This window comes from Buteo buteo, chromosome 20, assembly GCF_964188355.1.
Source record: "Buteo buteo chromosome 20, bButBut1.hap1.1, whole genome shotgun sequence".
Classification (NCBI taxonomy): domain Eukaryota; kingdom Metazoa; phylum Chordata; class Aves; order Accipitriformes; family Accipitridae; genus Buteo; species Buteo buteo.
The window spans coordinates 2,202,498-2,216,562 of NC_134190.1; the positions used below are offsets into that span (position 1 = coordinate 2,202,498).

Genomic DNA, 14,065 nt, shown 5'->3' on the forward strand with positions numbered 1-14,065 from the left:
TCTTGGTGTTGTCTGAAGATACACACTACAGCACAGCATTGCCCATATCACTCCTTCCTGTGGACACCAGTATTCCAAGCCTTTAGCTTGCAACAGAGCTGGAGGAGGCTTGAGCTAGACTTGTTCCTCTGCAGACCATGTCCCAGGAGAACTGCCAAGACTCATCTTTTGTAGGCCCTTTTGGCCTTGTCCAGCTGAGTTATGAGGGGAGTAGAACCCTGTTGGAGTTGTGTGAGCAGGTCTCCAACTTGCAAGTAAGCATGAAGCACCTGGTGTGGCTGGATGACTTCACAGGAGGAAACCAAAGTAAGCAAAGCACAGAGTCTGCTGTGTAAATATATGGATGTTGTTAGCATGGGCAAATGCTACCAATAGGAAGATGGTGACCCTCTCATCTCTGGAGAATGTTACTGGAGGTATTGGTCCAGGATTTGATTGATGTTCAGTCTGATGACTTGTCTGGGAGATGGTACAAGGAGAGGTGGGTTTGCACTTGGAGAAGGCCCATAAGCTCCATTAAAAACCTTGCTGTTAAATGGGCCCCTTGGTCACTAATTATGCTGTCTGCGAGGCCATGGCATCATAAAACACACTACGGGAAAGGTGAGGCGGTCTGTGTAGCTATGGGCAATTTTCTGAGGAGGATGAAGTAAACTATGTTGGTGAACAGGTCCACAATCACTATGGGGCAGTTCTGCTATTAAATCCATCCGCACAAATAGCCAAGGCTATCTGGCAGCAGGGAGGAGCTGTTAGAGACCCTGCGATCTGCAAGCACAGGTGTTGTGGGCCTGGACATAGTCAGCCACATCTCCATGTTCTGTGGGCCACCAAATCAGGTACTGCATCATCCAGCAGTCCCTGTGTCTGGGTGCAAGAACATGAAGGCATTGGCAGAAGACTTGTGTCTGCAGTGGTCCCTGTAGGATGTACAGCAGCCTGCCATGGTACAGGCAGCCATCCTGGAAAAATTCTGCAGTGAATTCATCCTCTGCCATGGCTGTAATGAAATGTCTTAGAGAAAACAGGGTTGGGGTCTATGCAGGAGGTGTGCATCCAAATCTGAATCTTCCCTCCATGACAAAGCATCTGCCTTGCTGTTCTGCTTTCCTGGACATAACATGAAAGTGAAGGAGAAGCATGAAAAGGAGGCAAGATGGGGAGAGAAACACTTCACCCACTGATACTATTCCATGTTTTGATGGTTGGTCAGCGACACTGTTGTGTTTTTTGCCCTCTCAAGACATTGCTGCCATTCCTCAAAGGCAGCTTTGATTGACAAGACACTCTTATCCCAGATAAGCTTCTAATTCCTCTCGGCAGGGAGGAGCTGCTAAAAGAAAAAAGGGTGGCACTCCTGTGTAAGGCTGACCTTCTGGCAGAGGATGGTCACTGTGGCTTGGTTTGAGGCATCTGCTTCCGCAACTTAAGGCCAACTGGGGTCTGGGTAGAGTAGGTTAGTACCTGTGGTGAATGCCCATTTCATTTTCTCAAAAGCCACTCGTGCTACAGGCATCCACCAAAAGCAAGCCCACTTCAGGTGAATGCTCCTGTAGGAACTGCAATACCAGAAAAAAAACCCTTCATGAATTGTCAGTAGATGTTGGCAAATCCTAAGATCCTGTCGTGGTTTAACCCCAGCCAGCAACTAAGCACCACGCAGCCGCTCACTCACTCCCCCTCCCCACCCAGTGGGATGGGGGAGAAAATCAGGAAAAGAAGTAAAACTCCTGGGTTGAGATAAGAACGGTTTAATAGAACAGAAAAGAAGAAACTAATAATGATAATGATAACACTAACAAAATGACAGCAGTAGTAATAAAAGGATCGAAATGTACAAATGATGCGCAGGGCAATTGCTCACCACCCGCCAACCGACACCCAGCCCGTCCCCGAGCGGCCAAAATCCCTGCCCCCCCCTTCCTAGTTCCTAAACTAGATGGGACGTCACATGGTATGGAATACACTGTTGGCCAGTTTGGGTCAGGTGCCCTGGCTGGGCATGAGAAGCTGAAAAATCCTTGACTATAGTCTAAACACTACTGAGCAACAACTGAAAACATCAGTGTTATCAGCATTCTTCACATACTGAACTCAAAACATAGCACTGTACCAGCTACTAGGAAGACAGTTAATTCTATCCCAGCTGAAACCAGGACAGATCCTTTGCACAGCCTGCACACCAGAGAGTGATGGCTTCAACTTCTTTGGGGTCCATATGCAAGATGTTGGGGCCCCAGGAACTCCACCCTCTGCTGGTCAAAGGATCATTTCTCCAGTTTGGCATAGAATTCTGTGCTGCTACGGGAAACTCAAGACCTCCTAGACATGGTCTACATATGCCTCTTAAGTTGTGCAGAATATCAAAGATGTCATCTGGACATGCAGCTATGTAGTAATGAAGCAGGTCCTTCACAACATCATTTACAATACACTGGAAGCTGGCTGGAGCATTGCAGAGAGCAGATGGCATCACGACTTACTCTTAGTGGCTGTATGTGGTGTGAAAAGCAGTTTTCCATTCATTCTTCTGCCAGGCCTCTCACAGGTCTAGCTTTGCGAACCAGCAAGTTTCCCGCACATGTTCACAGAACTCCAGGGAGAGGAACAGAGGGTGCTAGTTCTTTACCGTGGTGCCATTCTGCCCACTGCAATCTACAGAAACTTTTTTTTTTAAGAAGGAAAAAAAAGACTAGAGGCCCCAGGAATATGGGAGGGGTGGATAAACCTAGAGGTCAGATGGTCCTTGAGGTCCTCTTTGCAGGCTGCTAATTCAGGATGCTGTATGCAAAGATGTACCTGAAGGGCACACCCTTTCCTGGTGCCAGGTCAATGTAGCAGTCACGAGTAATGGGCTAGTAGTGTTTTCTGCCTCCTTCTTCTCACAGACATCCACAGGATGACTGTATTTACCTGGGAGCATAGAGGGGTGGGGACCTGAGGCTGAGGCAGATAAAGGTACGGTCTTGGCATCTGGCAAGACAGAGGTGCGGTGATGTAGGGGTATTGGGCTGAGGCTGTGCTCTGGTGCCTCACACAGTGTAAAGCCAGAAACATGGGAGTCCAGACCAACCCACATGGGGTGCTGAAATAGGGAAGACAGCCCGGAGAAATCCCAGGGCAGACTTTTGCCCTCAGGATCTGGGTATTCCTCTCTTGCAGGGAAACACAAGAAACTCAATTGCCAGTTAATGAGAAGTTCGTGCTTCTGTAACGCAGCGGACTGGACATAAATTGTAGGGCTTCAGCAGCAGGTTGCAGAGGTGACATGCGCAGGAGAAGATCATGTAATGCTCTGTGCCACTCACTGCCAGTACCAGATAATTCTGAAATCAATGTAAATAACTCACTACACCCCAAAACTTTAGAAGACCACATGGCACCCTACCTCACATATATTTAAGAGATAGCAGCAGCCACTTAGAGAGGAAAAGAAGAAAAGATACTGAGAGGAAGCAGAGGATACATGAAAGGAGAAATGGAGGAAACACATAGAATGAGACATTGTTGGGGACACAGCTGGAGATGCACTCCTGAAAAGAGCTGCTCTATACCTGTGGAGGTACATCCCAAAGGGGACTGTGACCCATGGGTGAGCCATAGCAGAGCAGAGGAAAATGAGTAAGAAGCAAGGAGCAGCAGAAAGAAACCATTACACAAATTACTCCAACTTCTTGCACCACCCATCACCTCTACCAAAGGAATGAATTTGAGTAGGCAGTAATCTGTAGTGGGCATTAAGAACTCATTCTTCCCAGCCAGTTTTCCACAGCCAATGCATAAATTGGATGGTCTAGTCAGTAACCACCTGGCTTCCCTGTGGGAGCTGGCAGTCACAACCATGGCTACACATCAGTGGTCCCCAAAGACACCACTTCGAATCAGTGAATAAGGCTTCAGGGTTCTGGAAAAGTGTCATTGCATTTCGAGGTGACTCAATCCAGGTCCACCCTGAAAGCCAGGAGATTATGACTGTAGAGCAGCTAGTATCTATTGCCTTGGCTGTAAAGATTAGCCACATGTGCCTAATAAATCCCTGAACCCTCACCTGATCCCCACTGAAGGGTGCTTGGCAAAGCTGGAGGCAGGTGATGTTAAAGGATTCTGCAGGGCTGTGATGCATCTCTGCGTCCTGGCCAGGGTTTGGAGGTTGGCTTGGAGATGTCAGGAGCCATTGGGTCTAGCCCCTGCACAGCCTGAAGGCCTGGCCCCACGGTGCTCAGCTCAGAGTTCAAGGAGGCTTGATCCCGTGGGACTGCTCCACAGGGGAAGACAAGCCAGGACTGACCATAAGACAGGGCAGGGGCAGTGATCTCACCGCTCACGGTGCAGTCCTGCAGTACCCAAGCAAGGCTGGTGACAATAACAGGCTTCATCAACAGCCATCATCAGACAGAGCCAAGGTGGTAAGTCAGATCTGAGGTCAACCCTGAAATCCAGGAGACAGAACAAGAAACAGGAGACAGAAGTGGACACAAGTATACCTGTGGTACACCTATGAGGTAGCTCAGGCGAGGGTCAGGGACCCGGTTCTGAACTTAAATGGAGCTCCTGGGCCCATGGGCAGAGCGTGTGGGTGGAAGCCCGGGTGAGCCTGGTCAGGGCAAGTAAGGTCTATTGATGCACCCATGGCCTTAATTTTCCTGTGTGGTGCTTCGGGATGGACACTCAGATTTTTCAAACCAGACTAGCTGTTCTGTTACTAGTATCATGTTATTAGTATCAGTACCCCACCATTATGTTTTCTTTCAGCTTCTAACTTGGTTGGATCATCAGAGCACCCATACTTGTTAGGTCAGGTGCAGCTTAATCTTGACATTTTACCTTCTTTCAGTGCTGCCTGGCCAGGACTGTAAATGATCTTTAATTTGACATCACCTGTCAAAGGTCAGTGCTCAGTCTGTTTCCTCCCTCTGTGCTGCTCTAGATTTTGCAGACCTCTATCATATCCGCTGCAACACACTCTTTTCCAGAAGGTTTATCTCAGTCATTCTTTGTACAGAAGCCATTGCATGCTTATGATCCCTTTTTCCTTGCCCTTTTCTGAACCTTTCCCTGTGTCTTTGTACTCTTTTTGAGATGGAGGACCCATACTTGCGTATAATGTTTATCAATTTATACACTGTCTTGATGTTTTCTCTGTTTTATTCTTTACCCCTTTCTTAGCAATGTTTAATAATTGATTTGCTTTCTTTCACACTGACTGGGCACAGAGAAGACACTTTCATACAACTACCTGTTATAACTGTTGCAACAGCTCAGGGCTCTTCATTTCAAATGTGGAGATAGGACAGTTTCTTCCCATATGCGCTACTTTACATTGAAGTTCCCTAAATTCCATCTGCCATTCTTTGCCCATACAGTCAGTATCCTAAGACTCTTCTGCTTGCAGTTCTTCTCAGCCTGCCATTGCCTGTATTTCCCTAAATAACATTGTACCATCAGCAGACTCTGGCACTGCCATTTCAGATCCTTGAGAAGTATGTTGCACAGATCAGGTTCCAGAACACATCCTTGTGGGACTTTACTGATAACCTCCTTTTACTGTGAAAACGCACTATTGACTTCTACTGTCTTATTTCCTGTCTTTCAACCAGTTATTTACCCCTGCAATTATTTATTTCTTGGCAGTGTAACTTTTAAGAACTTTTGATGAGTGACCTCTCCAAATACCTTCCAGAAATCCACGGTCAGGATTCCAGGGTCTATCTCTCTTAGCCACAAGCTTGTTGACTCATAAACGTTTCAGCAGGATTGTGAGGCAGTTCTTCTCTTTACAAAAGCCATTTTGAGTCATCCCTATTATAGCATCTTTATGCATATGCTCACTAATTCTATCTTACAGTTTCCATTAAATTGCCTGCTACAGACATCAGGCCTGTACTTTCCTAGATTTCTTATGGCATTCTTTTAGAAAATTGACATTACAGCTGACACCTGCTACCAAAGCAGTTTTATACTAGAGGTTGTACAGGACAGTTTGCAGTTCACCCTTGAATTCTTTTAGAATGGCTGGTTATATACCATCTGGTCCTTGTGATTTGTTACTATTAATTTTGCCTATGTGTTCCACAACCTATATGTTCCATACTGACTCTTTCAAGACACAACCCCTGGTGAGTCCCCCCATAAAGAAGAGCTGGCTTGGGAATCTCATCCAGCTCTGCTGTAGTGAACACAGATGTAAAGAATTAATTTAGAGTTTCTTTTATTTTCTCTGTATGCTCCTTTAAATTTCTTTTAATTTTCCTAGTGCTGCAGACTGTCTGGCAGGCTTCCAGAGCCTGAAGTGTTTAAAAAGGGATTTATTATTAGATTTTATGCCTTATGCAAGTTGTTCCTCAAACCCTTTTGGCCTGCCTCATGGTGTGGTTTACTTTTCATCTGTCACAAGTTTGGATTCTATTTTCAATTTTAGGCCCAAATTTAGCTTTTGAAGGGCTGCTTCTGAAAAGCTGTCCCCAGCAACAGGCTCCCTCGTCCCTGCTGCTTAACGATGGCAGGTTCCTTTTTCCCCTTATATGTATTTGCCCCAAGCCTCCAGTGTGGTAACCTTAAAGTCTCCATGTAACCCTCAAAGACATAATTATTTTAGTTGCCCCTCCGCTTTTAACAAGCTTGCTCATTTTTAGGTAGCTTCTTTTTTTTTTTTTAAATGAAAGCACATATTGTTGGACTTTTTTTTTTTTTTTTTGCTTCTCCATAAGGGCTTTATGTAAGGAAGGAAAGGACAAAAGAGAGAGAACATCACTGTGTGCTGCAATAGATTGTGCCCACAGCATCTTATAGCTATTCCCTTGCCTTCTGCAGGGGTACACAGTACTGTATTAAATTACTGCTTCTGGCTGCAGGGATTGTAACCCCAATGGCATTTGGAAACACCTAGGAACAGCTTCTTTAAAAATCAGGAACTCCAGGAAATCCTTTACACAAAAGGGTATGGTGTGTATGCAGGAGACTCGTGCTGAACATGTAGACTTGTAGTTGATTGTCTGTAGTCCGTTTTGTCTTCCTCACCAGAATCTCAGCATCAGGGCAACCTTGCTCTCTTTGCGTGAAGGCATCTCCTGAGAAGTCACTGACCCCACCATGGGCTGACTGGTCTTTAAAAATGCCTATACCATGATGCCAGCTCAGGAGTGAATATATGTCTATTAGCAGATTTATCTTCCTTGGCATGCTGGCACTGACAGTTACAGCTAGGGATTCCCTTCCTTCTGCTTCCCCACCTCATCTCCCCTCTCCCTTGAAGACAAGGCTGTTTACCAGCATCCCTGCTGCATATAGGAGAGATCTGTGACTGTAAGGGCCCTGAGTACATCTCCCCCATGTCCCTTCCCACCACCCTGGGGATTTGTCTGGATGGGATCAGTGCCAACTTTTGTAAGTAGCTGTCAGGCCTTGAGAAGCTTCAGTGGGTGCCTGCCCCTCATTCTTTCCCACGTTGCTTTAAAATTCCTGCTCTTGGCCTTAGTGTCTGCCTGAACTCTGTTGCAGACATGCTCGTGCCTACCCTCTCTGATCCTTACCCACCGGCTTGAGCTGCCCTGTCACTACACGCTTGCCTGGCAACCTGGCCTGGTGCCTGAAACATCAGTGAACCTGCTCTGCTCTTCTTCCTCAGGTATTGTGGAATTTGCTGACTCTCAGCTCCTAGCTCTACTTTCCATATGGAGCAGTCTGTCCCTGCTGCTTCCTCACAGTCATACTGGTCAGATGGAAAAAAGCAGCCACTGAGAAAAGAAACGAGTGATAAATGGCCAAAGGATGGGGAGTTAAATATTCAAGCCTGACAAAGCAGAAACAAAAAATATGTTTTAAGGGAGGGTGTATGACACAGTGGGGAGATCCTTGCCCCTATCCCTGCACTGAAAAGGAGAAATGATGAGGAAAAGATACAAAGACTATTCTGGCCAAACTAAAGAAGAGAGTAAAATCACATGCCTGTACAGACATTCTGGGCAATTAAGTTAGGCTATCATGAGTGGATGGGGTTGGCCCAATGCAAATGTAAGACAAGAAAGGAAAAAAAGCAGAACTGTTTCGATAAAAAGGGAAAGGGGGGAACAAAGGAAAAGCTGTATAGACCTAATCATTGGCATTTGTGCGGCAGCACATACAGGTGCAAATCCCTAGAGTGCTTTCCATACCACAACTGGTTTTTTTGGTGGTAGCAAAAAAGAGCGCGGATACTGAAATGGTAGCGCTGTGGTATTCGTGTAAAGCAGTGTTAAAAAATTGTAGTAGTTCTACGTGATTGTTATGGTCACATCCCTACAGTAGTGACAGAGATGCAACCTCAGACAGTGACAATGTTTACATACAGCAAAGCACTTTGAGCAGGCTCAAAATCCATGGCAAAACATGTAGCATCTTCATACGCCTGTTGCCACACTGGTTTGCAAACTTCCTTTGCAGCGGTGGCAGGAGTCTGGGGTGCCTTTCAACAGCTGGCATTTCTGCAGCAAGCCCACTGGTTGTTTAAGGGCTTTGGAGCTATGAACTTTGCCCACTAGGACGGGAAGATCTACGCAGCAAATGGCACTTTGATCTGGGAATTTCACCAGGTGGGTGTGAAGGGCAGAATGCAGAAACTGTGTGCAGGACTGCTCCCGAGGTGCCATTCTTCAGAGCTGCAGTTGCTACCGAACCGCGAACTTATCGCTGCAGCGCCTGAGAAGATCAGCAGCTCTGTGAGGACTCTGGAGCCACATTGCAGCCGTAAAAGCACAGAACTGTTCTGTGGATGTACTGTAACCATGGCACTGCAAACCTCTGCAGGGAGGTGTGAATCATACAACGGTTCAACACGGGTGCTGAAAGCCGCAGTATGACAAAGCGTGCAGTTCTTCGGAGCGCTTGTAGCTGGAGCGTGACAAGGTTTGCCTGCAGCGCCAGCCGCGGCCCTGGAACCCTCGTGTGGGCTTTCTGAAGTTCCAGCACCCGTTTGGGAGGACGAGCGTGTGCCTCTGCCCCCTCCGTAGAGCACCGCATGCGGGATGCCACAGACCGCCCGATGACACCCCTGACTTTCGGCCCTGCGCCTGGAGAAGGCGCCTCTTTCACCACAGACCGACGGGCCGTCCTGCCCCGTACCCCTCCTACCCCCCGCCCCCGCTCTCGGCCCGGCGGGGCCGAGCTCGCACAGGCAGCCGGTACAGTGAGCCCATTCCAGGGCCGGGCGGCAGCAGGCCAGCCGATGGCTAGGGAAACGGGCAATTTATCGCCCGGGCTGGCATTTCCTCGCCGCCGTTAGCTCGCCTCCGCCCCCTTCCCCGCAGCATCAGCCGAGCCTCCCTCCCTCCCTCCCGCCGCCGCCGCCGCCGCCGCCGCCTCAGGCGGCGCCCCGCCCCCCGGCCCCGCCCCCGCCTCTCCCGCTCGCGCTCCGGGCGCCAGGGCGGCTGCGCGCTCATAGCCGCGCTCCGCCGGGGAGGGGAAGGGGGTGTGGCGTGTGGGGGCGGGCACGCGAGCTGTGCGCATGCGCGGCGGCCGGGAAGCCGGACCGCGGAGCGCGGCGGGGGGGTGGGGGGGGTGCGTGCGTCGCGTTGGCATGGCGGAGGCGCGGCCCGGCGCAGGTGAGTGCGGCCGCTGCGGTCGGGGCGGAGGGGGGAATTCGGGGAGGGGGCCGGTGGGGCGAGGAGGGGGAGGAGGAGGAGGAGGAGGAGGAGGATGAAGGAGCCGTCGCGGTGCTGCCGGGCGGAGGGGTCGCGGCCGAGCGCTGGCTGTGGCGGGGCGCGAGGCTGCGGCACCACCTGTTGCTGCCGTCCCGCCCCGCCGCAACTTCGCGGCGCCTGTGGGGCTCAAAATGGCCGGGCGGGCCTCTGCCGCAGGGCGCGCTCGGGACGCTTTGCCTGAGGTGGAGGAGGAAGGCGCGAGCTCCTCGTGTGTGACAGACGAAGGGGAACGGCGGAGAAAATGCGAAGAGCCGGTGGGTTTTGGGGAAAAGTTGCCGCGCTCTGCCCACCCGTGCCGCGAACACCCGCGGAGGCGGGCGTGCTGCTTGCGCAGGGCAGCCTGACCTCTCCCAGCCCACCCCCGGGCCGCTGTGGAGCGGGGGTCTGGCAGCAGAGGCCTGGGGCTGCCTCGAGTGGGGTGGCCTGGGCGAGGGCCGACGGGTGGAGGGCGGCCTGGGGACCCGGCCTGGGGTGGGGTTGAACGCCGCAAGTGCAGGAAAAGATTCTTTTCCCTTGTTTGTTCTTCCCTGCTGGCTTTTATGGTGGAGGTGTAGCTTAACTTTGGTTTTACTGGGTGTGGCTGCCGAGGAGGAGGGGGAATAGCCTTTCAAGATCCACATCCCAGCCTCACGTTTAATGATTTATCGCGTATTACGGGCACTTAAGGATAGAAGAACCCTTACGTAATTGTGTCTTGAGGGTGTAACTAGAAATAACACTGTTGCCCAGAGTCATTCATGATATTTAGTGTTTTCGTCACGTCTCTTGATTTTCTTGCAGTCTAGGTAGACTTCTCAGGTAATCAGTGTCACTTTGGGGTCACTTGATGAGCTAACTCATCTTGTTGTTTGTAGTTAGATTTCTGCCAGGAAGAATCCTGGACTTCTGTGGCTGGAGTGAAGAAGAAAATACAAACCCCTGCTTTCGCAGCATGCAGATGTTAATTCAGATTAATGTTATCATTAGGCTATATCCTAAATAGCATCCCCTGTCTCTTCTCTGTTCTTGGCAGCCTGGCTATCATGATGGAAAAGTTTTTTGAGTTCATTTTTTGATGGGATGAAAATGGGTCCACAGCTGCCTTGTGAGAAGTGGAATGGCCTAGGTCATGGTTCAGAGACCAGAGACTGATAGTTTCAGTAAAGAGAAGCTGGTGCACGCACATGTCCGCTGGCCTGTTTATCTTCCACGCTGTCAGGCTGCGAGTCAGTGCTGGTCCTGAAACCTTTTGTACAGTGTATATGTGTTGGAATAAAGGGTCTTAAATAGGTATATTGAGCTAAAAATAGCTTTACTGAAAAGCAGTAGATTAGTCTGGATGGTACACCATTTCTACGTTTGCTTTATAATACTTAAGCTAACACAGTTATTGTCACATGGCATTCAATTTTGGAGTTCATTCCTTGTTATGGTAGTGTATACTATGTTATCAAGAACGATCTCATCGGTAACTTTCAAATTGTGCTTGTGCAATATTAGGATGGGAACTGGCTTTTGCTCTGCAACTTCATGGACAGAGGGAGTGTGTGATTATGAGAGCTTAAATATGAAAAATATTTCTGCTGTCAGGGTAGATCAGGGAAAGCAGTTGAGGTCGAAGAATGACAGTTTTGGGTCATGGCAGATATGCAGCCCATCCAGGATATTTTGCCAATAGTGAACGATGCAGGGAAAGAGTATAAGAGACAAAGGGGAAGAATATAAGAAACAAGGCAATTGTAGAATGATTATTCACATTGATATACCTTCCTAGTTTCCAGCCCTGTGCACCTAGAAGGGATGGGTGGTATTTGTATTTAATAGCCATTAATGGAATTTTTTTTTCCCCCCATCAGTTGCCATAATTGCTGTTGAATGTATTTTTAGCTTTTTTGCCTTCACGATGACAGCTGCGTCATTATATATGGTACAGTGCATCATTAAACTGAAGATATTGGGGAGTTGCCGTAAAGCATTGAGTAGCCCACTGTAAGATTGAACAGGAAAGTGAAAACTTATAATACATTTATTTTCCTTGCGCAAAATCCCATTCTGTAGTGGATACTTCTCTCAGGATGATGAAGCTACTCATGGCAAAGTTGTATTGCCCTACTTTTATATTTCTCCTATGTCATCTTGAAATTGGCTAGCTAAAACTTCATGTTCTGTTCAAAATGTGGATGCACAGAATTTGGACAGTAGCATAAAAAGACAAAAACATAGCACTGTGCACCAGTATACACAGGGGGCTAAATAGCTGGAGAGCAGCTCTGCAAACAGGGACCTTGGGGTCCTCGGTGGACTATAAGCAGGCCATGAGTCAGCAATGCGCCCTCTCTGCGAGGAAGGTCAACAGTATCCTAGACTACATTAGGAAGAGTGTTGCCAGTTTGCCGGGGAGGTTCACCTTCCCCTCTGCCCAGCATTGGTGAAGCCGCCCCTGGAGCGCTGTGTCCAGTTCTGGGCTCCCCTGTACAAGGAAGACGTGAACATACTGGAGTGAGGCCAGCAAAGGGCCATGAAGATGATTAAGGGATTGGAGCATCCCTCACATGAGGAGAGGCTGAGAGAGCTGGGTCTGTTCGGTTGGAGAAGATAAGTCTCGGCATGATCTTAGTGCTGTGTACAAATACCTGATGGGAGGGAGTAAAGTATATGGAGCCAGATTCTTCTGAGTGGTAATAAGTGAAAAGACAAGAGGCAACAGGTGCAAATTAAAACACATGAAATTCCATCAGAACACAAGAAAAAGGTTTTTTACTGTGAAGGTGGTCACACACTGGAACAGGTTGCTCAGAGAGGTTGTGGTCTCTCCATCCCTGGAGATATTAAAAACCCAGCTGGACACAGTCATGGGCAACTTGCTCTAGCTAACCCTGTTTGAGCAGGGTATTTGGACAAGAGGTCCCTTCCAACCTCAGCCATTCTCTGATTCTATGGTAGTGATAATTTTGCATGTTAATCTTTCTCTAATAATTTCTGGCAAGAGTTGTGGGAAGGTAGTATATCTTTTATTAGGTGAGCTATTAGAGTTGGAATAAACAACAAGTTTTGGATAGACAGATTGTTTTGCATAAAAATGGGTTGCACTGCTTGAGTCTTTAAGCCTGAAACAGTGTAACTCCTGTTTAGGAAGAAATGCAACCTTTTGTAAATCTGTGTCATCTCCTGAAATTATAGGATGCTGTAGGTGAATATATAAAATGATCAGAGAAGACAGAAAAGATCAAGCTTAGTGTTCTGTCAGGAAGAGGTTTAAAGCTTTCAATGCTATGGGGAAAGCCTCAGATTTCCATAATGTACCATTCCTGGGTTTTTTTGCGGTACAGCGTAATACAGGTACTGTAAGACCTGCAGGGAGTGTCTTCCCTATAACTTGTGCTTTGTGTTCAGCTGACTGGACCATTTCTTTTCTGGATATATGCAGTGCTGACACAGATTGTTGTGTATGGACTCTGTACTGTTGACTGTCTTTAGGTGAAAGAATAGGTTATTTGAATTGCTTTAAAACTGAAGACATCTGTCCTGAAATTACCTTTGTCTTCTACTGAGAGCCCGTATATAAACAGAATATATAATCATACAATATCCTGAAGGATAGTCCCTGAAGGGGACTCACAAGGGTCATTGAGTCCAACTCCTGACTCCACACAGGACAACCTAAAAGTTAAACCAGATATCTAAGCATTATCCAAACACTTCTTGAACACTGAAAGGCTTGGGACCGTGACCTCTTCCCTGAGAAGCTTTTTCCAGTGCTTGACCACCCTCTCACTGAAGAACTTTTTCCTAATAACTACCCAGTCTGAATTTCCCTTGACACAGCTTTAAGCCATTCCCTCATGTCCTATCACTGCATCCCAGGGAGAAGAGATCAGCACCTCCCTCTCTACCTGCCCTCATGAAGAGGCTGGAGAGAGCAATGAGGTTGCCCCTTAGCCTCCTCTTCTCCAAGCTGAACAAAGCTAATATTCTCAGCTGTTTCTCCTAAGTCATGTCCTGTAGTCCTTTCACCATCTTTGTTGCCCTCCTTTGGACACATTCTAATATTTTTATATCCTTCTCTTATTGTGGAGTCCAAAACTGCACACAGTACTCAAGGTGACATTATTTTTGGTTGAATTTATGGGTATCTCAATAAGAAGTGGTCAATTAAAAAATAAGTGCTTGTCCAGCACTTACCAGAAAGACTGGTACTAATCAGTGTTGTTTATTTAGTTCCAGTTTTGTATTGATCTGAAGCTTCAGAAGGAAAATCAGTATTCTTCCTATCTAGTAGATAGAGCTGAATTCATTTAAGAATAAAGAAGTACTACCTCTTGACACCTAAGGGGCTACCCTGTGGACTCTTGTACCCATTATATTTTTTTCTGGCTGGACTTCTTCAATATATTTTTTTTTCTTATATTTAT

At 47.7% G+C, this 14,065-nt stretch overlaps 1 protein-coding gene across 4 annotated transcripts in view; it reads left to right on the forward strand.

Annotated features, from left to right (window-relative positions):
- The first annotated feature begins 9,495 nt into the window (after nucleotides 1-9,495).
- NFX1 (nuclear transcription factor, X-box binding 1) overlaps nucleotides 9,496-14,065 on the forward strand; it is a 72,075-nt gene continuing 67,505 nt past the window's right edge. For all 4 annotated transcript variants that reach the window (XR_012653774.1, XM_075052351.1, XM_075052352.1 and 1 more), the window contains exon 1: nucleotides 9,496-9,575. Coding sequence is in view for 3 of the 4 variants with exons in the window: in XM_075052351.1 (XP_074908452.1) it covers nucleotides 9,551-9,575 (25 nt within the window). In the remaining variant the exon portion in view is untranslated. The remainder of the gene's footprint in view (nucleotides 9,576-14,065) is intronic.